This window comes from Marmota marmota, unplaced genomic scaffold, assembly GCF_001458135.2.
Source record: "Marmota marmota marmota unplaced genomic scaffold, marMar, whole genome shotgun sequence".
Lineage (NCBI taxonomy): Eukaryota > Metazoa > Chordata > Mammalia > Rodentia > Sciuridae > Marmota > Marmota marmota.
The window spans coordinates 55,028,265-55,053,276 of record NW_025999968.1 but is presented as its reverse complement, the minus strand read 5'-3'; the positions used below and the strand labels follow the sequence as shown (position 1 = coordinate 55,053,276).

General features: G+C 48.9%; 1 protein-coding gene across 4 annotated transcripts in view; it reads left to right on the top strand.

The window, feature by feature from the left end:
- The first annotated feature begins 3,365 nt into the window (after positions 1–3,365).
- The window catches only part of Runx1 (RUNX family transcription factor 1), a 225,902-nt gene continuing 204,255 nt past the window's right edge, over positions 3,366–25,012 (top strand). For all 4 annotated transcript variants that reach the window (XM_048803632.1, XM_015478733.2, XM_048803631.1 and 1 more), the window contains exons 1-2: positions 3,366–3,524; positions 3,734–3,845. In XM_048803632.1, the coding sequence (XP_048659589.1) occupies positions 3,788–3,845 (58 nt within the window). In that variant the 5' untranslated portion in view covers positions 3,366–3,524; positions 3,734–3,787. The remainder of the gene's footprint in view (positions 3,525–3,733; positions 3,846–25,012) is intronic.

Here is a 25,012-nt window from a genome sequence, read left to right as displayed (position 1 = left end):
ATGGAGCCCAGGATCCTGATAACTAGCAAGTGCCAGATGGTGTCACTGCTGCCAGCTCACAGTCCTCAGGTACAGTGCAAAGAGGCTTAAACACATCCACTTGAAACAATTCTCAGTAAACAGTGTTTCATTTCAATAGACCACGTTGATCTGATGGGTTAATTCAATGTTTTCCTTTTTATATTCAATTTTCCCAAAGAACGATACTTTTTCATCTACAGGAAAAAAAAAATACATGTGAAGATCTTGCTTGGCTGTCAGGTGAGTTCTTCTAGTGGCTTAAATTTGAATTATACCTGGAGGAGGGAAAGACCTGGGCAGAAGGGAGACCTGCCTCACCTGGACACCCATCCCAAGTGTCTAAGGAGAAATCTGTAACAGGTGGACACTTTGGGCTGTCCAGTTACCTCAAACCCTTGGATTAGCCAAGAGCAAGGTATGCTCAGTCCATGAAGCTTCAATGTCTTTCTATGCCTCGATTTCAGAATCATCTCTGAGCTCATGGTTTGCCTATCATGGAACCTTCCAAGTTAGCGCCTCTGTTGGAAAACACAGATTTAGAAAATAATAAAATTCATCCTATTTACCTCCATTTCCTGGCCAGAGAAGGTTTTATCATCAACTTGTGGAGCTCAGAGACAGCATGTAGTAATGGCGATAAAAATGCAGACCAGAGAGTATTTTAATTGGATTGGATTGCCCACACAGCTCTGTGCATTAGTTATAGGGTTATGCAACTATGCATCTTTCAACCTTTGCTGGTATTTTTATAGGGCCATTAAAAAAGACACCTGAGCATATTCCTCACCCCACCCCCAAGGGTGGCATTTAGAAGCTGTAGCTAACCTGAGCAAGGATGAAAACTGCCATCCAGTTACTTGGCAAAGCCACAGTTCACTGTAGCCACTCAGGGACAATTCTCAAGCCAGCAGCTCAGGACACCATCTGAGTCACTCGCAGGAAGGGTCCGTGCATAGACTTAGAGGGTTGGGTCCGTGCATAGACTTAAAGAATCCTAAAAAGTCCTGGTGAAGATGTGATGAAGTATTTCTCCAGGCTGTTCATTGATGACAGACGAGTATTTGCGGCTCAGGCTCCTAAGGAAGCAGGAAGGCCAAGTTCACCAGCAGCCAGCTGAGTCTCCCTGTCAGGACCTGGACAAGGCCCAGGAAAGCCCCACAGTTGCCTCACAGGCTGTGAAGGTAGCTGCGGCTGCGGTGGCCACGGAGCCCAGGGAAGGCAGTGCAGGGCCCGGCCTGGTGAGGCCTTTGTGCTCTGCCCCCTGCTGCCTGCCGGAAACTCAGCCAGAGACACATGTGTGCAGCGAGCCCTTGGCCAGCCCCAGCCTCACGGCCTTCTGCAAATTCTGATCTGTCCTCTGAAGGCCCCACCGAGAAAGACACGTAGCCTATAACTAGGCCACAGAGAGAAGCCAACATATCCAAACCCTCTGCTCAGGCATCTAGAATCCTAGGCTGAAATCATCCAGGGATTTTCTAAAATGAAATAGTCTCCAGATTACTCGGCGTGCATCACCACTTGAATTTCTCTGTCATAATTAAGTCCGAGTCGACTTTGGGATGGCAGCTATAGTCACGGGGCCTCAGCTCCCAGAAGCCCCCCACCCTCAGTGGAGAAGGGAGAACAGAACCCAGTGGGGCCTTGACTCAGACTTGACATTTTAGGGACTCTAACAGCACAGGAACATGAGTGGATCTTGTCAACCGCGGACTTGCTTTCAGAAGCACTGCGTTCAGATATCAATGAGCTTCCTAACAGAAATTCAAGCATTACACTCTATTAAATGTGAGCAAAGTGTGACATTGTCGAGCTGACTTCTCAGCAGTCTGAGAGAAAGCAGTCTCTAGAGTTTCAATTCCTGCTTGGGTCAAAACAGGAGTAAGTAAAACTTATGTCTGCTCCTTTTGAAAGAACTGTGCCATCGAAGGTGACATCGCAGTAGGTCTCTGTGCGCAGAACAACCTGCACCAAGATGAGGCGAGGGATTATTTGGGGGTTCGGAGTTTTCAAAACACCTTTGCTGGTGGTTCCTGGGAAGCCAAGCTGGATTCGTCTCATCTCACTGTTTCTATCAAGTGTGTGTCAAGACTTGACTTATGCAGAGTCGAGGGTGTATGTAGATCAGACTGAAAGGAAGAAATTAATTATGAAAGGAAAGTCGTTCTTCCTCCTGGAACTACAAAGAGAATGTGCTTTGTTTGTCAGCAGGTAAAACCAAGGGGTAGAAAAAGCACATAAATATATGTGAGCTGAATGGGTCACTCCCACCAGGATTGTCCTATTTTTTAGCTCCTCCAAACAAGCCTGGCTTCCTAAGGCAGAAGATGAACTGTGTGATGTTCCCTGGGCAGCCCCATGAGGAGGGGCAGTCTCAAGGGGCTCAAAGTGGAGTGGAACCTGCAGGTGCGAATTAGCCTATTGATCTGAGCTGAACTTGAACAATGAGCAAGGTCTGCCGTAGTCAGACCTCGATTGGGGGGGGGAAAACAGACAGTTACAGAAGAGCCACCGTTTCATCCCAGAATGCAGACATTCTTTCTTTGTTTTCCTGTAGCTTCCTACTTGGTGTGTGAGTGTGGGTGTAGATGTGGCTGCTAAGAGCTGCTATGATTTTATCTCTTCGCGTGAAGAAATGCGGGAGTAAAACCACAGCATGTTGTTGTTGTTGTTGTTCTGTGGTGTTCAGGATTGAACCCAGGGACTCATGCATGCTGGGCAAGCACTCTACCACTGAGCTACAGCCCCAGCCCCAAACCACATAATTTGGGTTTTATTAAAATCATCTTTTCATTTCAAAATTAAAATGCTTTCCTTTTTTCAGGCTTTAAAGTAGCAGTAAGTTGCTAGCCCCTTTTAGGGGGTCAGACTCTCACCAAAACATTTCCTTTTATTTATTTTTCCCTTTTATAGTTTCACTTATGCCATTATAGGCTTTACCAAGGACTGAACTCTCTCCTGGAGCTAATGCCCAGCATTTCAGATGATGGCAGCCACATCCTGTCTAAGCAGCAGCTTGATGCCAGCATTGAATTACTATTGAATAAGCAGCAATGAAATCTTTATCAAAATAATCAGTTGTTCCAAAAACCACAAATAAGAACAGGAGCCGAGCTACACTAAATCGGCAAAGAGCATGGAGATATAATAAGAGACTGAGTCACTTTTTTACATTCCCTCTCTTGCAAACTGCACTCGACTATTTTCTTACCCAGCCTGGGGGAGGGCAGGTGGAGAGAAGGAGGGACATTGCTCAGAAAGTTAAAAAAAAAAAAAAATTGACATCACTTAAGTCACATGATTGGCAAGAACCAATTAACATGAGCTGTGGAAAGGGGAACAGTTAAATTTGTAATTTGGGTTGTGTGAAAACTTCTTTGGGCCTCATAAACAACCACAGAACCACAAGTTGGGTAGGCTGGCAGTGTCAGAAGTCTGAGCCCGGCATAGTGGTCAGCAGGCAGGACGAATCACACTGAATGCAAACCACAGGGTTTCGCAGAGTGGTGAGCATCCTCAACCCACAGCCAAAGCGGCGCTTTTTTTTTCCCCCCTTCTTAATCTTTAACAATTTGAATATTTGTTTTCGCGAAGGTACATTTTTCATAAGGCTTGGGGAGTCCCAGTGGTGTGGAGGGGGAGGAAAAAGAGATGCAAGGAGCCATGGGGAGAGGTGAGGTTGAAACAGTGACCTTTCTTGGTTTTCGCTCTTAAGGTAAATCATTGAATCCCCTGCCTTCAGAAGAGGGTACATTTTCAGAAGGAAGCGATGGCTTCAGACAGCATATTTGAGTCATTTCCTTCGTACCCACAGTGCTTCATGAGAGGTGAGTACCCGCTGGTCTTTTAATATCTACTTTTGCTCAGCTCTGCGTGTAAGGAAATGGCAGCCTGTTGGACCTCGGTGCAGATGCACCTCGGAGCCGGCAGTTCTCTGTCGGTGGGGTGGGAGGAATTCAGACCGAGGCGTGTGATTACCAGGCTATTGGATTACTTTTTCACCAGAAGGCAGCTCTTCAGAAATGTTTGAAGAAATGCTTAGTTAAGCTGTTGAAGTGTTCGGTCAGTGTGTGAGAGCTGTCAAGTGCGGGGAAGTTGTGATGTTCTTGCTTAAAGTCCTAGAGATTAGGAGGCTTGACGAAGCTCCCTGGCTTTTGGTGGCGGTTCCCATGTGGGGTGGAATGAGTCTGTCTGAGTTATGCTTAACTCAGCTTGCTGTGTGGCCCAGGCTGCAGCCTGCCCCGGGGCTCAGCAGGCACGTGTACTGAGCCGGCTGGGAGGGCTGGAGCCAGTGTGGGCTGGAGGAGGCTGATGGATACGCCTTCAACCACGGCCATTGTGGCAGCTCTGCTGTCCCCAAAAGCAGAGCCCAGGAACCTCCGGGCTGATGTGCTTAGGTTAAACCATCAGATTGGGGTTATGCTGTGTTTTCCCTTGTAGCCTCATTGCAAAGAGGCAACCAGTGTCTTTCAAGAGAGGAAGAAGGCAAGTTGTCGCCTATGAGGTCTCTGTCAAAAAGAGCAATGAGGACGTCTCCTAAGTCAAGCATTCTCGCAGCTAAAATCGTTAGACTGCATGCTTACAAAGAGGCTCAGTTAGTGTGCAAAACCTGTCTGCATTTTTTGCACCCAGTATCTTAAAGTATGCAAAGCTGGGGTTGAGCCATGAGTGGCTGTGTGTGTATATGTGTGTACTGTGTATCTTTAGTGGTAAAAGAAGGCTATGCTTAGACAAAAATAATGCCGTAAAAATGTCACGAAGGCTTCACAGTGTGTCAAGGCACACACTTTGACCGATGTTCAGTGTGGCTTGATGGTTTGGCAGAGCCCGGGTGGAGTGGGATGGGATGGGGGAATAATTAATTTTCTGGCTACAAACTCTCAAGCACACCCAAACAGTATCTGTGACTCATTATTTATTCATACAGTCAAGTGTGCAGGGGAATGCAGAGGGTTTGCCAGCCACTGTGTCACCACAAATGCCATTGTGAATGCCACAGAGCTTCTGTGCTTCCGGGTCCCTGAAATTTAAAAACTTGGCAGAGCTGTGCATGTGCGCCTGCGCGTCCGCGTGTTCCTGTGAGTGTGCGCGCAGTGGGGTGATGGGGAGGATAGAGGGAGAAGGGAGGAAAGCAAGTCATTAACTGATTCCAACCTTCAAATTAAAAGGTTTTCAAGTGCTCCTTTCCTGGCAGCTGAGGAAATGTAGTGAAGTTGAATCATGCGGACTCGAGTGAGTCACACGCCTTGCAGAGTCGTGCTGCGGGCACAGCAGACACCGGGCCCTGGTGCAAAGCTGCGATCTGCCCCCTCGCTGCATTTCCTCTGGGCTGCTAACAGGCAAAGGAAGCAATATTTGTAGAATAACAGAAAAGAGATCTTCCTGCGTTTACTCCGCTTTCAGTACCCCCTCCAAACATTTATTGTTTCCTATTTTATCAACTCAGGAAAGCAGATTCAGGAAATTTTTGAACATTCCCTTGGGCGGTAAGGTTGGCGGTCAGCCTGTAGTGCTGGCTCTTAGAGCTGTTCTTACTGTCCCAACAGCAAAGATAATTAGGGGACATGGTGACCTTTGCAGACACCAGGAAATAGGAGGAGCCGAGTCCCAGCGGAGCCTCAGGACTGCTGTGCCCCAGGAGAGCCATCCCAACCACCCCACTTGAGGAACAAGGGCCAGCCAGCTTTCAAGGGGCCACCCCCCGCAGCGCAGGGCTCAGAAGGGCTCATCTGTGAAGGTCTTTGTCCTTCCCCCTGGCTAAAAGAACCTGGGGTTGGAATCTCTAACCTGATAATATAATATGGAGATTTAGTTTCTGGGGGTCCAGTGAAATTGTGGCTGCTTCCTGGTTAATTTCATCTCAATGATCCATCAATACAAGGGTTTAGTTGTCCAGATTCACTGTCCACACCACTCACCGAGGCAGAGAGGTGGCAAATTTCACTATCTCTCTCTCTCTCTCTCTCTCTCTCTTTCTTTCTTTCTTTTGGTAGCGTTTAGACACCACCTTAGCCTCAGATGCTAGAAGTAACCCTCTCCCCTCTAGTGAATTGTTCTCCCCCACAGTTCTCCCTGTTCCCACAGCCTGGCCACTGGCAGTGCCCCGTGCGGTCACTTCTCCTCCTGTAATTTATAGCCTGTGTTCCCTCCCAGCGGCAACTGAGAGCCGGCCCAGCGTCTTGTTTTCTTCCTGGGATGGTCCTTTATCAGTCCCCGCAATTCTCACAGGAGGAAACTCGTAACTCATTTTTAGCCAGATACCCATGTGGAAATGGGGGGAAAGAGAGATGTGGGACCCAGCAAACCATTGTTCCCTTCCTTGTGAGAGTCAGGCCAGCGTCTGAGACACTGGCACGCGAAATGAGTGTGGTCTACCACAGAGAGTGCAGCTCTTCTCTATCACACCACACCAGGTCCTCACTTGGTTTGCTTAGGAAAGAAGATAAGATGCTATTGAGATTCCCTGGAATGGTCACGTGTGGTTTGTAACATAAAATTCTTGCAGAACCCCAACTCTGATCCCCTAGAAAGGGGTGATGTATTGGCCCAAAGGGCTGCGGTAGGTGTGGAGAGGAAAAGCCCCAGCACATACATATTTTTGCAAGATGCCTCAGGTACCCTGGTTCTTAGAAGTGGCTTAGTGGTCTATGCAAAGTCTGAATGCCGAGGTGCCTCTGAGTTCCTAGAACCACAGGTAGAAATCTCAGCAACACTACTTGTCGCTTGCTTCTGGGTGACTCCAGTCTTCTGGGGCCTTTCAAAGGGGACTGTAGAATATGAGATCTAGCGTGTGCTACCCGCTGCTTCATGGGCACCAGTTTGCCACTGTTTTAAAAAGTGTATATCTATCCAAACACTTCTTCTAGCCCAACTGAAGACTTTAAAAAGCCATGGATTAAACCGGCCATGGCATCGGCCACCGTGTGAAATCTGTGTTGGTCAGTTCAGGCTGCCAGATCAAAATACCACAGACTCAGTGGTGTGAATGACAGAAATGTGTTCCTCCTGGTTCTGGAGGCCAGACATCTGAGGTGAAGGTGTCGGCAGGGTTGATTTTTCCTGAGGTCTCTCTCCTTGCCTTGTGGGTAGCAGTCTCCTCCCTGTCCACGAATGGCTGTTCCTGGGTATGTCTTTGTCCTGATCTCCTCCTAAAGGGATATCAGGAACATTGGATTCAGGCCTACACCAATATCTCAGTCTATCTAAAGGTCCAAATAGTCACCTTCTGAGGGACTGGGGATTGGGATTTCAACCTCTGAATGCCGGGTAGGGGGATTGGGATCCACTGTAGTCCCTAATGGTGTGTCTCAGGAAGTCCCACGCTCCTGACCTGTAGGACTCTGTGGTACAAGGATCCTGGCTGCTCTCCAGGCTGTTGAAGAATCAGGTCTCCTGAGATAGAGTTTCAGATCTAAAACTGCCCAGGCATTTTGAAACTATTTTTTTAAATGTGAAAAAAAATACTATCTAAATATCATATTTGTACCATTTGCTATTTAATTTATTTGCACACTGAGAAAATTTTGAGAACAACAAAATGGCAATTTTGAGATGCTTCAGTTTTGTCTTGTTTTGGTAGCAGAGCATTAGACCCAGGGGTCCTCAACCACTGAGCCACATCTCCAGCCCATTTTGTTTTTATTTTGAGACAGGGTCTTGTTAAGTGAGATGCTTACATTTTAAAAGGGCAAAAACCTGCAGCAGGGAGATTTTTCTGTCTTATGGACATAGGTGTGGAAGGTGTGCTTAAAAGTGATGTAGTCCCTTACAGGGGCAGCAAGGCCTGCCTCGTGCTGGGACAGAGGAGGACTTATAGCCCGTGCACACTCACAGGCCTTCATAGAGAGGTGGGGCCTGGCTGGGTGTTTAAGAGCAGTCCCTATTAGAAGGGCACAGACAGGGAGTCTGAAAGTCGGGCATGTTCGGGGACACCGTGGGGCCTATTCCTTCTTGTCTCTCCTGGCTTTGGTCAAATAGCATACAGAGCTTCTCTATTGAGCCTCAGTTTCCTCATCTGCAAATTGAGGACAGTTGCAATGCCTATCAACAAAAAGAGCACTGCAGACTCCATTAAATAACCTGTGGCAAGTGGGTGGCCCAGTCACGCCGAGCAGGCAGTTAGGAGTTAACGATGGCTACTTATCAAAGCTACTCAGTTCCCTAAAATGGCAATTACTTGGTCAACTTCTGTCTGCTCTAGGAGAAAACGCTCCCCGCAGGACTTGGCAGAGAAGATGGGGAGGGTAGAGCAGGGAAAGGGTAGTCTAGGCTGGGGGTCCAGCCTTGGCCCAGGTAGAACTATAGGACCCCATATGGGGCATGGGAGGCCGTGAGCTCACGGGCCCATCTGTTGGTCTGATGATCCTTTGTCAGTGGCCATAAAGAGGCCAGAAAAAGAGCAAGAGCCCTTTGTGGAATTCCACTTCGCAGGGCGAGCTTTTAAAGACAGAGGCTAATTGGGACACCTTGCAACACAGTCTTGGGTCTGAACACACAGGGACAGTAGAGGTGGTTCCCCTGGCTGGGAGTTCTGGGTAGCTTTGTTTTCTGGAAGGTTCTGCTGAAGGAAACAACCATTTGCCTGTTGAGCCACGTGCAGTTTCTCCAGGGCTCTGAAGCTGGCCATTTCCTCCCTTCTCGGCGACATTTGTCTTCGTGCCCTTTGTCAAAGCTCAGAGACAAGGCAGCTTTGGCTTTGGGTCTGGTTGGGGCGGGTGGGGAGGCCCACACAGGAAACTCATGCACATTTTCAGTTTCTCAGGTAACTTCCCAGTGACCTAGATGAGTCAACAAATGTCTTTGTCTCGTTTGAGTTCTGCAAAAGGGGCTAATAGTGTTCTCAGCCAGCTTGCCTCAGAGTCACCAAGTTCCTGTTCAAAATCTTTGACCACCTTAATCATAAAACACATCACCAATCTTTTTAGTTTAACACCACAAAGCAATTTTTATGTCTTCTTCTTCTTCTTTTTTTTTTTTTTTTTAGTTAGGAAAACTTATCCTGCCCTTTTGCACATGGAAGTCAGATTCCAACATTCACTATTTTTTTCCCCAAAATTTTATTCTTTAGAGAAATCTGCAGAAGCAGTTCTGTTGCCCAAATAGACACTAAAATCTGCAAGCACTTTCCCTGGTGCCACCAATCCCTTTCTTTTTCTTTTCCTTTCTTCTTCTTTTTTTTTTTTGGGGGGGGGGGCTACATGTAATAATATCAATTCAAACCAAGGTTATGTGTTTTCTGGACCTCTTCCCCAACCTCCTGCAGAGAAACATAACTGTGGTGTCCTTGAGTGGTGGAAAGGGAGCATTTCCTCTGAGACCTTTGCAAACTATGGACAAGATCAGGAGTGCTGTAAGAAGATGGGGGAGGCTCGTGATCACAGGGTTCAAAACCTCAGGTCCCCTTGACCTCTGGCAAGATGAGCTCACACACACCCAGATGTGGCCCAGGCTCCACTCTGTTGGACAGACATACTCTCATCCTCTCTTGGCTTCCTGGATCTTTCTCTCTCCTCTACCTTTCTCCTTCGTCTCTGTCCTCCTGATCACATTGAATGATACTGGAGGAACGAAGATGGGGAAATCAGTGAGTCCTGTATCTGAAACCTCAGCAAATGATGCACTTTATTACAACAACAGAAAGAGAGTGAAGCTCTTGCTTGGGTTTATCTGTGAGAACTGTGTTCACCTACACATAAAGGAGAAGCTGGCCACAGTGGTCTGGCAGGTGGCGCTGGTCTGTGTGTAGAGAGATGGTCATCGGCCAGCAACCCAGAGCTGCTACAGAGGAATGCAGGATGCCTCTGCTTTTGGTTCCACCATTTGAACCAGGGCAAGATGGTCCCTCACAAGATCTGTCCAGGAGGGAAGGAGCGGGGAGACCTCTAGCTCTTCTCCTTGTGGGGCCTGGTCTTTTCATTCGGGAAAGGAAGCCTCCATATCATGTAGGCAAGAACTGTTGTCACAAGCCTCTGGCTGGAAATGGCCTAGGACAGTGGAATTGTCACTTTCTGCCCACAGAGTAGAGAAGAGCTGAGAGGTAGGAGGATGGGATTGGAACTGAGTGAGGCTGTTTAGCATCCACTGTACCTGGCACCAAAGACCCTTGTTGTGCAGGCTGTTCCTTCCAATTACGTCTTGTAGGGTTTGTTGTCCGTGCCAGGGGTGTGCTGGAAATAGAGCCAGCCCCGAGTATCCAGGGCTTCCTCATCCATAGATTCAACAAACTGCAGGTGGAAGGTATTCAGGGAAGGACACTGTGTCTGCCCTGAACATGGACCCACTTTCCCTTTTCATTAGTCCCTAAACAACACAGTATAACAAGCCTGTGTCCATGGCACTTACCTGGTGTTAGGTATGACAAGTAATCCAGGGTGCGTTAAATGTGGGGAAGACGCGCACAGGTTATAGCCAACACTCTGCCATGTTATATAATGGACTTTGGTCTCCACAGAGGTTCCTGGAAGGTCCTCCACCCTCCCAGGACACCCAGGGTGTCAGGTTTTGTAAATGAAGCATTGACACAGGGAGAGAGATTTGCATCCACACTCGGGAAGTAGACAGTAGTTACAAAGCGTGCGCAAACACTCACTTCTTCCTGAGTCCCTGGAATGGTAGATGGATGTGGGGGGTTGGTATTTATTCTTGGCTAATTGCAAGCAAAACAATAGGAAATGGGGTGGGGCAGGGCAGAGAGCAGGCTTAATGGGAGACAAGGTCAGATCAATTTTCAATGCCAAAGCCCAGAATCATACTTGCTCACCATCGTGAGACCATCGTGAGCAAAAGGAACACAGCCCCATTTCTCCCAGAACGGAGCTCATCAGAGCTGCCACACCTGGCTCGAATAGATGGCAATGATTCCTTTTTTTCTCTCTCTCTCTTTCTCATTCTTTTTAAATTCTCAAAACTCCATCACCCAAAACCCTAATCTCTTTGCAGATACGTGTGTGTGTGTGCGCGCGCATGCTGGGAACTGCAGCCAGAGCCTCACACATGCTAGGCAAGTGCTCTCCCACTGAGCTACACTGCCAACCCTCTACGGAATTTCTTGAGTGAAACTTTCCTTCAAATGATCCGCCTTAGGTTTACCTAAATGTGTTCTTATCTTTCATAGAAATCCGAAAGGCAGATAACTGCTGTCTGTCTAGGAGATTTCATGCTGATCTCTGCTTCGTATTGCTGCAAGACACACATTACTTTTGCCTTGTAACTACTGTCTACTTCCTGAGTGTGGATGCAAATCTGTCTCCCTGAGTCAATGCTTCCTTTGCAAAACCTGAGAAAAAGGAAAGAAAGTCCTTATTCAGGTTTTTTCCTTGCGATAGGAAATAACACAGACCTTCCATTTTGTGAGATCGGTGTTCACTCAGAGGATTGTGGGTCTTGTACGCAGAGCTACCCCTTGGCTTCATGCTCCTCACTGTCTATTTTTAGATGGACTTCTTTTTAAACAGACATTAGAGGGGCTCCAAAGGAAGCATTTGGGGAGTCACCAAAAATAGAAATCTCAGTTTCGTAGTCGGGATTGCTCAGCGCTCTGCTGATTTCAAGACTGACGCCTCTTTGTGTGCATGTGAAGCCCGTGTTAAATTGATTCTAAGTCCAGGCTCCACATACCACGTCTGGAAGCCACACCCGCTGGGAGAGAGAAATAGGCACTTCTCACATTCTGCCGAGTTTCTGCTTTCCCTGGTTTGTCCACCGTCCAGCTTGTGCTCCTGGTCTTTGGGTGTTCCCTGTGAACACTGATTCCTCAAAAGAATCTCTTCTGGTCTTAGATGGAGAACGCATTGACCGAATGTGAGCAATCCATCGATTATAGCCTGGGGGCAATGCCACAGAGCAGCCTCGGTCTCCTCTCCTCAGAGGTCTTGGTGGCACTCACATGCTGCTGAAATGGACAAGATTTTGCAGACTGGGTGCTTCATTATTTGTAGACCCTGAAGGAAGGTCTAGAAAATATTGCAGTAGTCGAATTGCCAGATAGGGGTGTCTTCAAGAGAGCAAATGAAAGGACACTGAACCCAGCACATGTCACACAGACCACATTCCATCGGGGTAAGTTGTACCAGGGGAGGCAAAAGATGACATCAAAGAAGCTGTCTCCTTGCTCACTTCCTTTTCCTATGCAAATTGTGTACGGCGAGGAGCCTTCAATGTTTTTTATTCCTATAGCCTCAGAAGGTGCAGAGAAGAACGCAGTTTAGCTGAAATGCCTTGGTCCACACGTTATCTTCCCTGGGAGCACTTTCAACACCACCTCAGCATGCGGCACTTTCTTACACAGCTTCTGTTGCACTCTGAACCCCACACACGAAAACCCCATCACACACCACCTGCAGGCCGCGCCTGTGGGGTTCCCTAACACTCATAATGAGCTTGACACTAACCCGCTTTGAAAGTGTATAATTTATCAGATCTGAGGCCACATGCAAGGGTCCAGAGGAACCCCAAGGAGGGACAAGGTGGTTACGTCTTCAGAGGTTGGCTCTTAGCTCAGCCCTCTTCCTAGTGTGGCAGGAATAGTGAAAATGAAATTGTGTAGACATCGCAGGTAGGAACAGGAATTCAGGCTGCTCTTTTATTGTTGTTGGATCCGCTGCTTATAGAGATCAAAAGAGTGATTGCCCTCAAAGTCCCAGAGGAAAGAAATGTTAGCAACCTTTAACAAATATTAGGACTGTGAAGGGTGTGGGACCGCATAAAAACTCAGACATGCCAACAAAGGAAATTTTGTTCAACTGTCAATCACCCCACATCATTACTGCATTTGAAAAAAGAAAAAAAAAACTTTACCTTCCATATGCTTTTCCTGGGTAATATTCAAAACAAAGACACAAAGACATAATTGTGTGACAGAGGTAGATGAATCTGTTTAAAACACAATGAACTATGACACATGTGAGCATTTTCCCCATATGATGGTGCTTTGTAAGTTTTATGTTTTGTGTATAGTGTTGTGTACAGTAGTTTTATATAGTTTTGGTGAGGATCTGAAATTATATAGCTGTAGATATACAGCTATTATATGTAACTGTTTTTTTTCCCAAAACTTTTAGAAAGAAAGAGAAATATTTGAATGGAGTAATTTTAAAACACTCTGACCTTAGGGTCTCAGAAAGATTCACTTGTCCAAGGTCCCACAGTCGGTCAATGCCTGAGTCAGAACCAAAAACCAGGTCTCCTTAGCTTCTGCCCACAGAATTTTGCAGCTACGGGACCAATGGGGCTGATTCCATCTGGGAGTCCAAATAATTAGCAGACACCAAAATCCTCTTGGTTTCCTCTGCCTCCCTGGACCCCATACCCCTGCAGACAAAGTGAGACTGTGAAGTGGGCGGCGTGTGAGGAGCCTTAAGTCCTGAGCACCTTCCTTAGGCTGCATGAGGAAGGCAGTTGTTCCCAAAGGCCCTCCACTTTGCTGGAGCCCTTTGTACGTTTCTCCCACAAACCCAGCAGCCCCTTCACCACCACAGCCCACCCCCGGGGCCAAGTCATGGTTCACTGGGTTGGTGTGGGTGAGCGTCCATGGTGAAATCCAAATGAGCAGAATGCAAATGGGCATGTCCATGCAGAAGGGATGTGTTCCACCAACTGCCAGGCCCCAGCCAGACAGGGAGGGCTTCTGGAAAGTGAGAGGAAGTCACTGCTGCCCAAACTTGAGTGCAAGAATCAGTGTCCTCACAGCACTGCTGATGAGAAGCTCATACACTCAGAAGTGGCCTCTCTCTGGAAAAACAAAGTGCCTCCCCCAACACGGGGTGGGGGGCATCATTCAAAATGTGCATGCTTTGGGGAATCTCCTGGAACTTCGCCCCAGGACGCACTGCCTCAGGCAGAGCTCTGTCCAGGCAGCAGGAATTGCTGAACGTGGGCCTCCTGCAGCCTCCCCCAGCCTCCTCCGGCTCCTGATTGTGCCACAGATGAGAAGCTGGTGAGCATGCTCCACGACCCGGGCAGTTAGTTCCTTACCAATTACAGGCCTGCGTGCTGCACTGGTGTGATTACAGCGTCTGCCTTATAAAACACATCCTCAGATGGAAATTAGAAAGAGGTTTATAAGCTTCAAACAGAACTTGTGATTCTGCTCAGCCCTCCATGGTCACCCAATTTGAATCAGAAAATCCCCAGAGGCCTACAAATACTGTGTCTCTGTTCCGAAGGACTCAGCCTCTCTCTTCCCCCAGAGGCAACAATCCAGAAGGATCTGCAAGGAGTTGTGCTTCCTGTTTTCTTTCTTTCTTTTTTTGTTTTTTACAATGACATATATTTTTAACTGTCAGATTCACAAGCTTCAGAGGAAACCAAGATTTTGGAAATGTGTGATGTTAGCAATAAAAGCATCTTTCTGTTTCCCTTTTTCCTCTATGGTGTGAATGTACCACAGTTTGTTTAACCAAATCACCTGTGGAAGGACATGTAGGCTGTTTCCAGTTTGGGGCTATTAATAAATAAAGCCGCTAAAATTATTCACATATAAATTTTTGTGTGAACATAAATTCTCGTTCCCTGGGATCAGTGCCAGGCGGTGCGGTAGCAGGGTCATACAGTAGTTGCCTGTTTGGTTTTTTTAAGAAAATACTGAGCTGCCTCCAGTGACTCGGCCCGCGGACGTTCACACCACCAGTGCAGGAGGGACACAGTTTCTCTGCTTTTTCACCAGCCTCTGTGGTCGCCAGATCTTCTTCTAAGTGCTTTTATTAGTGCATTATAGTTATTCCTAATAACAGGGTTTATTCTGACATAATCGTGGATGCATGGGATTTAATTTGCTCCGTATCGGCCCCAGTGCCTCCTCTTTCCCTCCCCTCCTCCCTCTCCCTGTTCCCCTTCCTCTGTTCGACGGGTCTTTGTACTTATTTAATTTTTATTTAGTGTTTTGTAGCTGTGCGTAAAGTGGAATTCACTGTCGTATATTCTTAGGTGTACCTAGCGTGGTTTTGTCAAGTTCAGGGAACGGTGTTCTCTCCCACAAGTTGTCTCTGGGGGAGACTGGGAGGGGGACAGGCCTGAGGAGCAGAGAGGCGGAGTGGGGGGGGCTTTGGAATCAGGTGGCTTCTGTCTCGTCTGTCTGATGTGAACTTGAACTACTGACTCAGCCTCACGGAGCCCCAGCTTCCCCGCTGGTAAAGAAGCGGTAATGACCTCCACTTTGAGGATTTGAGGTGACCATGTATGAAACTCTGGACACACAGAGAAACTCAAAAAGTAAAAGGCAACATGGAAAAATGCCACCAAGGGCATTTGTGTGCTCTTCGAATGAGCCACCTGTGAGGAAGACCATGGGGTCTGCTTCCCTCATCACGCACCAGTGCAGCATGGTCCCAGGGCTCCTGGGCAGGGGGTCGACCCACACTTACCAGAACTGGTCACAGTAGCAGCTGGTGTTTATTGAGCACATACTACATGCCAGGCACCTGCCTATGCCAAGCCTTTTCTTGCAGATGAAACCCTTGCCCAGCCCTGTAAGCAGGACTCTCATGATGGATACCTCCTGATGGAGGGACGGGGCTTACAGAAGAGAGAGAACCTTCCTGAGGGCAGGCTGCTGGGAAATGAAGGGGCCAGGTCCAAACAGAGGCATTTGTGCAGCAGAGCCGCTGTCTACCGTAGAGCAGCAGGTAGGAGTGAAAAGGCTCTGTCTGACCCACAGAAGACGGGGCCATGCCGAGTGAGGGGCAGGCCAAGGTCCGGGGTCATGGTGGGCACTGTGGGTGGCTGCAGGCCAGGGCACCCTTCACTGTCTTGGGCTGCATTTGTGGCTCTGGTTGCATTCGGGGGCTTTGGGTCTCCACCTTAGTGTCCAGGCCTCCCCTGCCTGCTAGGTTCATCCCCGTGGCCTCCACACCACAGCTGCCTCCTGCCTGCCTCAAGATGCTGGGGGAGAAACCGTGGCCCAGTCTCCATCCCAACTAGTCCGTTGTTTCTGTTGTCAGCCTCCTCGGTGTCAATCAGGAGGGAGACTAGGTCCCATATGCCAGGCACTTCCCACAAGAAGCTCCCAGGATCCGGGTCCACCCTGTACTTGCACCACCTTAAGAGAAAACGCCCCCTTAAATTCTGTGTCCCGGTGCATCTCTTGTCCCACCCTAGTCCAGGCCCAGGGACCCAGAGGAACACACACAATGATCCAGCCAGTAGCCAGGGGCCTCCCATCTGAGCCTCTCCTTCAGGAGGCAGGGAGGCCCTGGGAGCCAGCACCTTCATGACCTTGACTCTGACCTTGACCTTGGCCAGGGTCGGCCGTGAGGCTCCCACGCAACACTGTGCATCCAGTCCTTGCTGTGGTTGGAAATTCTACCCAGAAGCAGCTGAGGGAGCTGAGACAGCAAGAAGTGGCCCAGTCCCTCCTGTAGACTGGGCCCTCCCTGCTCTGGTGCTAGGTGGCCTTACTGGTGGACTTCACCATCAGTCTCTGTTTCTCCAGAAACATCTGTCATTTTAAAAGTGCACGCCACCCGTCTCCTGCGTCATTGCGGATCCTTCTTTCACGTAGTGGGTTTGAGGTTTCATTTTTTTTTTTTCCCTTTTCAACCTGTGTCTGTAGAAAAGGCATTTCCCATCGGACTGTTCTGTAGCCAGTTACCATAGAGTCACCGAAAGTTCCTTCCCTTCTTCCTCGGGACACGCTGCGGGTGGGTAGGCAGTGCAATAATTAACGCCCCCCTTCCCAGAGCCAGCTCCTGGGCAGCCACGGAAAGTCCGTACAAATGCAGGAGCCGCGCCAGCCTCTAATTGTTGCTATGCAAACAGCTTAATAGGAGCAAATTAAAATGTGCTCAAGCTAATTAGGCTCTGCAATAAAAAATAATAATAATAAAGTAAAACAATGAAGCTCCTTGGGAAGCTCAGAGGAGCTGCTTTTCTCCTACAGGGTGTAGGATCCGCAGCGAATTAAACTCCCAGGAGGTAAACTCGAGACTGTATTTGGGACAACTTTGTGACTTAGGAAACGCCCTCGGGAGCTTCTTCATGCCTAGTTAGTGCTGCGCGTACCACCAGGACCCGGCCAGCCGAGCCTCTCTCCCTCCCTCTTCTCTGCTCCCTCCGGGTAGTGGCCTCCACTGTCCCCTTGGGTCAAGACTTAGGTCCTTTCTTGGATCTCAGTCCCCAGGTCCCACTGACAGCCCACAGCAGCATCCTCTGTGGCCCAGGTGTCCCCCGGTCTTGAGTGGCAGGTCTCACCTCCACCACACCAGTTTAGGACCAACAGAGGCAGCGGAGTCACCTCAGCCACCTCCTCTCGGCTGGCTCTCTGGGAAGCTGGACCCACACCCCAGGGGAGGGAGAGGGAGGCCAGGCAGCCCCAGCCTGTCCTTCCAGCAGCGCTGGGCCATTGGGGTTGGAGGGTGAAAGTCACACCGTAATCCAGGCACATGGTGACACAAATCATGAGAACAAGTAGCAGTCACCAGGTGCTCCCCTGTCCCCAGTCGCTGCTCCCTTCGTCTTTCTCAATTAAAAGCCTTGTGAGAATCGCCATTCTGGCTGGAGCGAGAGGCTCTCAGGGTAGTTTTAATTTGCATTTCTCTAATGGTTAGGGATGTTGAGCATCTTTTCATGTATTTGTTAGCCTGGTGGATGTCTTCTTCTGTGAAGTGCCTGTTCAGATCTTTTGCCCATTTTATTGATTGAGTTATTTGTTTTTTGGTGTCAAGTTTTTTAGTTCTTTGAATATCTTGGAGATTCCTGCTCTATCTGAGGTGCACGTGGCAAAGACTTTCTCCCATTATATAGCCTCTCTCTTCACATTCTTGATTAAATAATGGCAATTACCAAGAATACAAGTACAATAATCTGACAAGGGTGTGGGGGAAAAGTTCATTCAGTCGTTGCTGGTGGGATTGCAAATTGGTGCAACCACTCTGGAAAGCAGTATGGAGATTCCTCAGAAAACTTGGAATGGAACCACCATTTGACCCAGTTATCGTGTTCCTTAGTATATACCCAAAGGACTTAAAATCAGCATACTATGGTGACAGAGCCACATCAGTGTTCATAGCAGCTCAATTCACAATAGCTAAGCTATGGAACCAACCTAGGTGCCCTTCAATAGATGAACTGATAAAAAAAATGTGGTAAATATACACAATGAATATTACTCAGCCACAAAGAAGAATGAAATGATGGCATTTGCAGGTAAATGGATGGAGCTGGAGACTATCATTGCTAAGTGAAATAAGCCAAACCCAACAAACCAAAGGCTGAATGTTCTCTCTGATATGTGGATGCTAACACACAGTAAGGCAGCGGGGAGTAGAAGTTCGTTGGATTAGTCAAGAGGAATGAAGGGAAGGGAAGGAGATGGGGATAGGAAAGACAGTAGAGTGAATGGACATCACTTTCTATGCTCGTATAGGACTACGGGACAGTGTCGCTCCATATCACGTCCAACCACGAGACTGGACCCTAATCAGAATGTCCTACTCCCCGTGTGTATGAGTGTCACAATGCTCTCCACTGTCCTGCACATCTAAAAAGAACAACAAAACGAGAGCCTGGTGGGAGCGGGAGGGCTGAGGTCCGGGCGGGATGCGCGTTCACCCACGAGGCGCTGGGTTCCATCCCCAGCACCCCCAGGACATGACGCCTACGATACAGGTGCAGATTCGCTGCCACTGGATAAAACCAAAAAGGAAAATGGAGCAGAGAGAGTTACAAAAGCCACACGGCTTGTCGGGGGAGGCGACTCTCAGGGCTCTGGTGGGGCCTCTCTGCGACCCGCGGCCAGGGACAGGGCTTCAGGTGCAGCCTGTGGGGTCACAGCGTCTGGCACCCAGAGGCTGCTCCTGCCTGGCCCTGCTGAGCCACCTGGGGCAGATGCCCACCCCTCTCTGTCCCGGCCTTTCCTCCTCTGTACAGTGTAATGGTGACAGTGGTGACCTCCTAGGATCTTTATAAGCCCTGAATTAGAAATGCACAGGAAGCTGGGATGGCCACGCCATCTAGTTCACAGACACTGTCACCCTGGGCTTTTCCTCTCCACTCCGGTTTACTTTTCAATTACAAACCGTGTCCCTCCATGTTCCCATTTTATGTTTTTCACGCAACACAAAACCCGAGTCTAACCGTGAGCCCCGCGTCTGCCCTTCCAGGGACTGCAGAGGGTCACTAATGCATTTTTGCAGCCTGTGACATTTTACCCCCGCAGCACATCACTGACATTTGGGACGAGGCTCGGTGTGACAGAAAGAGCCCTGGGCTGAGCCGAGCCTCCTCTCTGGCCACACGTGCCTCTGTGCCGGGACCTTCCTCGCCCACAGCCCACCCTGCAGGAGACAGCGGTGGCCAGGACAGTGGGCGGTTACGCTCGAGGCCAACAGCGTCAGGCAGGCTGAGCTGGCCCTCGGTTGACCCTGGAGGGTCTCCAGCTGTAGCTGTTTGGATCAGGTTGTCCTTTGTGGGGGGGGGGGTCTGTCCTGTGTGTGGCAGGCTGTTAAGCAGCTTCCCTGTCCCACCCACCAGATGCCATTAGCAAACCCCCTGTCCCCAGCAAGTTTTGATTCTCCCAGCGTCACCCAGTGAGCCCCGAGGGATACAATCTGGAGTAGGAGAACCAAAGAGCCCCCGAAAAGCCTTCAGAGCCAATACGCTGTCGTGACTTCCCATTTACTGATCGACCAAGCAGAGGAAATGGCATGTGGGGTTTGGAGCCTCCTCAACACAGGGGCATCCTGCAGCCTAACCTAACCCCTGCTCCAGCCCACCCTGGTCCATCAAACCGGTGGTCAGTGAGCAAGGCACGGAATCAGGGCAGCCAACTCATCTCCCGTAGCTAAGGGCAGAGGGGGAAGGTGACCGTGACCCAAACAGCCAGTTCAAGAACTGACCCAGAGGAGGACCTTCCAGAGGAAGCCAGGACGGCTACCTCGAGTTTTACCCGTTTTCCCAGGGCAAAGGGAGGAACGTGAGGTCCCATGCTGCTCCATTACGATTCAGAAGAAAGTGACCACCCTGCAGGAGGTGAGGATGGAAAGTGTTCACTATGAGCTGCACCCTGTCCTGAGTGACAGGGGCACTCGGCCACCAAGCTGTGCACGTTGTCAAGACGTGGACTTCTAGAGAGTGACCAAGGGAACTCCGGCTCTTTGGAATAAACTTAAAATGGGACATCTCCATCTTTGATGACTGATGTCATGGGGACAGGATGGGGACTCAGTGACTGAGGAGACCTGGACTCTTTTTAAACTGGGTTTGAAGTGCACAGGGCCATAGTTCTGATCCTGTGGTGCCTAACTTTGAGAACCTCCTTTTCCTTCTCTTTTCCTCGTGGAGATCATCTCCCACAAGGATTTTTTTTGAACATCAGAGAGAAGTAACTGAGAGTAGCAGGCAGTGATAGACTTCAAGGATCTACAGATGGTAGACTTAGTCAAAAGGTCCAGAAACCCCAGAGCACGTTGGATTTCATTTTTCTACACTGTATGTTCGAGTCCCCTCTGGGGGGTCGCTGCTCCGTGCTCCTCTGAATGTCTTGCGTTCCCTCCACAGTTCCTGGTAGCAGAGTCCCTGAAGCCGCGTGACAGGGCTGCGGCTCGGTCCAGCAAAGGCACTGAGCAGGTTCTGAAAGCTGAGGCTTGTGTCTGCACAAGGTGTTGGGAGAGCCCAGAGTGTGCCCCCGGCCACCCTGTCCCCGTCACAGACCTGGCACACACACACTCCAGTTGCCTTCGCTCCCTCATGCAGCTGGACTGCCAGAGTGACACTAGAGGAGCAAGTGTTCTGGGGCGTCCACTGGGAGCTCGGGCCAAGGGCCACGTTCTCCGTCAGGCTCAAGTTTATTCAGTGAGGCACCCCCCAAACAGGAGGCGGGCTCCCAGAGACTGAGCACCTGAGAGAGTCCCACGTCTCACTTATGTCTTTAGTCACAGAACCTGGCAGGGTGCGAGCACTCAACAAATGTTGGAAGGGTAAAAAAAAAAGAAATGGATGGGTGGATGGGTGAGTGGCTGGATGATGGAGGATGAATGATGAATGCACAGGTGGTTGGATGGATGGAGAGGTGGCTGGCTGGATGGGTGGACGGATGGAGGGAGATGCAGGATAAATGATGGACAGGTGGTTGGATGGATGGATGGTTGGATGGAGCCTCACCAGCCACTTGTTTACTGCTGGGGCATAAAAACCCCACGGCGGATGATCAGAAGAGGTCAGGGTCATCCCCCGCCGTCAGCACACAACGACAGTAGGAAGCCACGGGCTGGGACCTCCATGCAGACTGGGTTCCACCCTCCCCTCCTGTGAGCACTGAGCAGCTCTGTGCAGAGGTGTTGGAACAGGGAGGAGAAGAAGGCATGAGACGGGTTCAACTTCTGTCCACGGCTGCCAGGCCAAAAGTCCTGTGGGTGTCCCTCAGGGAGGCGGGGCACGTCTGTAAGAAGCAGGAGAGAAACACCACAGTCCAGGGACCTCTTTCTGCTCCGATGGGTTTGTGCTGTAAATCGAGCCCCTATGAGGAAAGTAGATGTCCATGGCCCGAGAGCCTGATCACATGATAGTGAGATCTGGTCCATTCCACACTGGCTGCTCTAAGAATGGATCAAAGACAATAGGATGCTGCGTGGTTGTGTGGTCTGTCCCTCTGGACATCAACCCACTGTGCCCAGCACCCTTTTCCTGTATCTCTCAATTTAGGGGAAAATTCCCTTCAGTGAGGTGTTGGACAAGTGGTGCTGAATCTGCCTCTTCCTCTTCCATCCTGTGATGGTCAAACAGTTGTAGTATCTGGTCATTCCTCAAAGCCCCTGGGTACCTGTCACTCTACCAGGCCCGTCCATCTGTCATCCAGAAGCTCCCACCTCTGCCCACATACACAACTAAGATTCTGTCAGTGCTGACTCTCTTTGTTCCATTCAGGAATGTTCTTTAGTGGTCCCTCCACCCAAATAAATGCCTTATTTAAAATATTTTATTGGTGAATAAAATTGTATATATTTATGGTATACCAACATTTTTAGACTGACCGCTTCTTAGATTCCACATTTGAGAGCATGGACTATTTGTGTATGTTTGGCTTATTTTATTTAATATAATGTTCTCCCGGTTCATCTATGAAAGGATTTATTTTTTGCAAATGAAAGGATTTATTTTTCTGGATTGTATAGTATTCCATTGTATTGATACGCCACATTTGCTTTATTCAGCAATCTGTTGATGCACACGTAGGCTGACTCCTTATCTTGGCTCTTATGAATAATGCTGTAATCAATGGGGAGTGCACACATCTCTTCAATATAGTGATTTCATTTCATTTCTTTTGGGGATACATATATATATGATTACTAGGTTATATGGTGATTCTATTTTTAGTTTTATGAGGAACTCCCCTACCATTTTTCAAATGTATCTACTAACTTATGTTCACCAACAGTGTGCAAGAGTTCCCTTTTGTCTAATGTCACTGCCAGCTCTTGTTCTCTCTGGGCTTTTTGGTAACATGTCTCTTAACAGGTGTGAAGTCATCTCTTGGGTTCAGTTTGCATTTCTCTGGTGATCACTGATGCTGAGCCTTTTTTTATACTTACATCCATTTGTGGGTCTTTGAGAAATATTCTTCCAGGTCTTTGCTTGTGATTTAGTCAGGCTACTTGTTTTCTTACTATTGAGTTGTCTGAGCTCCTTGTATTTTTTAGATATATAATTTCCAAATATTTTCTTCCATTCTGCATGTTGCCTCTTCATTCTGTTGATTGCTTACTTTGCTTTGCAGAAGATTTCAGTTTGATGTCATCCTATGTGTCTATTTTCACTTTTGTTCTTTTGTATTTCCAGGATCATATCCAAAAATCTTTACTGAGACCAATATCAAGCTTTCCCCCTAGATTTTCTTCTAGAAGTTTTACAGTTTGGGGTTTTACGGTTTTAATCCAGTCGTAGTTGATTTAATCCCTTCTAACTGTTGCAATGTTTGTGTTCTTCCTTAAGATCTGTCCCCTCGTTCCTTCTCTAGCGGGCCTACTTGTTCTGTGTGTTTTTTCGTTTATTGATATCATATTTATCTTGCCAGAGTATTTGTTCTAATTACTTTTCTTCTCCACAAATGTCAACCTAGAACATTTTATACCAGTGCTGTGTAACTGGGGGAAGGAGTGGAGCGGTGAGATTTGTCCATTTCTAGAGATGCTTAAAGGTTGATGTGGCTGAGCTAGGGAGGCTGTACTAGCAACTAATAGGCGGAGGCCAAAGACGCTACCAGCCACAGTGCACCGCACAGGACAGCCCCACGGCAAAGACCCTCCAGGCCCGAGATGTGAACAGTGACGAGGTGCAGAGGTCCAACCTCGTCCTATCAGTAGGAACACATTACTTTCCCTGGAAAGTCGGTTAGGAGCACCCAATGTGCGCCAGTCTCCCTCGGGTGGTCTCTGTGCATATGTCCCTGAACCACTGGATGCCTGAGCAGCCCATGCTGTGACAATGACATTGTCCAAGATGACCTAGAAGCTCAGAGCCCAGGGAACAAAAATCTTGAAACTCAGTGTGGCCAAGAATGAGAACCGAGGCTGCACAGCAAATGATACTGAGCTCAGATCAAAGCAAGCTTATTAATACACTCCGGATCTTTGCATCTGCCCGGCTGCGTGTAATACACTGAGAGTTCCTCTAGCTTGAAGGTGAGCTTTTGAGCTGACCACCAACCAGACAGAAAGCGAGGAGGAAGCCAGCCAGACCTGAAGAGGAAGAGCTGTCCGTGAAGAGAAGCCACCACAGACCTGGCTTGGGAGGGTGAGGGTGAAGAATAGACACCCGCCATTTGGTTCACAGACTTGGTGATCTAGGTTTCAAGCAGAACTTAAAAGGAGCCCCCTCCCCAGTTCACACAGCAGACAGATGCTCCCTTTCCCCACGCCCTCTGTGTCTTTTGTACCCATGGGATCCGATTCTCATGGAACTCCCATTTTTCTTCCCAGCTTGTGTGTGTCTGCTAACCTCCGTGAGCCATTTGCTACTGAAGGGTCCCAGTGGTCATGACAGTGTATATTTTAATGGCCCAAAATACATGAGATTGAGCTGCATGAACAAACAACCTTCAAGGAACTCACCAGTTAGTTGGGGGAGAAAAACCCAAGCTCAGGGGCCGTAGGGAACAGGGAGTGCGCTCAGCAACATGTCACTTGTCCCAAAGCAGCCACAGTCCAGGAAAGTCGCCGATTGTTATAGGAGAAGCTGTGAACTGAGAAGGGTTCAAAGAGGAAGATGGGAGTCATCTTATACCAGGGCCAGGGAGGATGCGGATGAGAGGCTGGAGGGATGCTCGAGGGCAGTGGAGCAGCCGCAGCAGCCCACAGGGAAGGGTAGAACTGAATACCCAATCCAAGGGCTGGACCCGAACCTGTAGACCACTGTGCAGTGTCCCTTAACACCTGCCCTGGGAAACCATGAGTCAGGGCGGAGAGCAAGAATTTGCATTTATCAACCCTGCCTCCCCGGGGGTCTTCCACATTAAATTCTGTAACAGGAAGTCTTTGACTGATTTTGAAGAAGTCTAAGTAGAATCTTCATGCAACTTCAGGCCTGAGCAAAATTCAGCAGAACCTGGTTCTGTACCTGAGGGCACTGCCTCTGGCAGGACCCAGGCGGTCTCGACAGTGAGGCCTCCCTGTGATTTTGCATACAAGGGGTGGGCTTCCAGCCAGATTTCTTAGTGATTAGATGTGAGTAGAAAACGCACATTTTGAAGTGCGTGCCACAGGATCCTAGAGTAGGCTGGAGATTAACTATGGGCTCCAAATTCTGTGCCATTACGTCGAACGATCCAGCTTCTGCAAAAGCTGCCGCCCGCCCTTATCAGCGGCGCGCAGGCCTGCGGTTTTCTCGCTCTCGCAACCCTGCTTTAACTGCCGCTTTATTTTTCGACAAACAGGATGCCTCCCTCGGAGGCTGTCAGCATCCCGGGCTCTCGGAGAGAACAGGGGTAGTGCGGCCCCACCCCAGGGCCAGCAAGAAGCTTCCCAGAGAAGTGAGAAGCCTGCAGGTGCAGCCCGGAGCCCGGAGG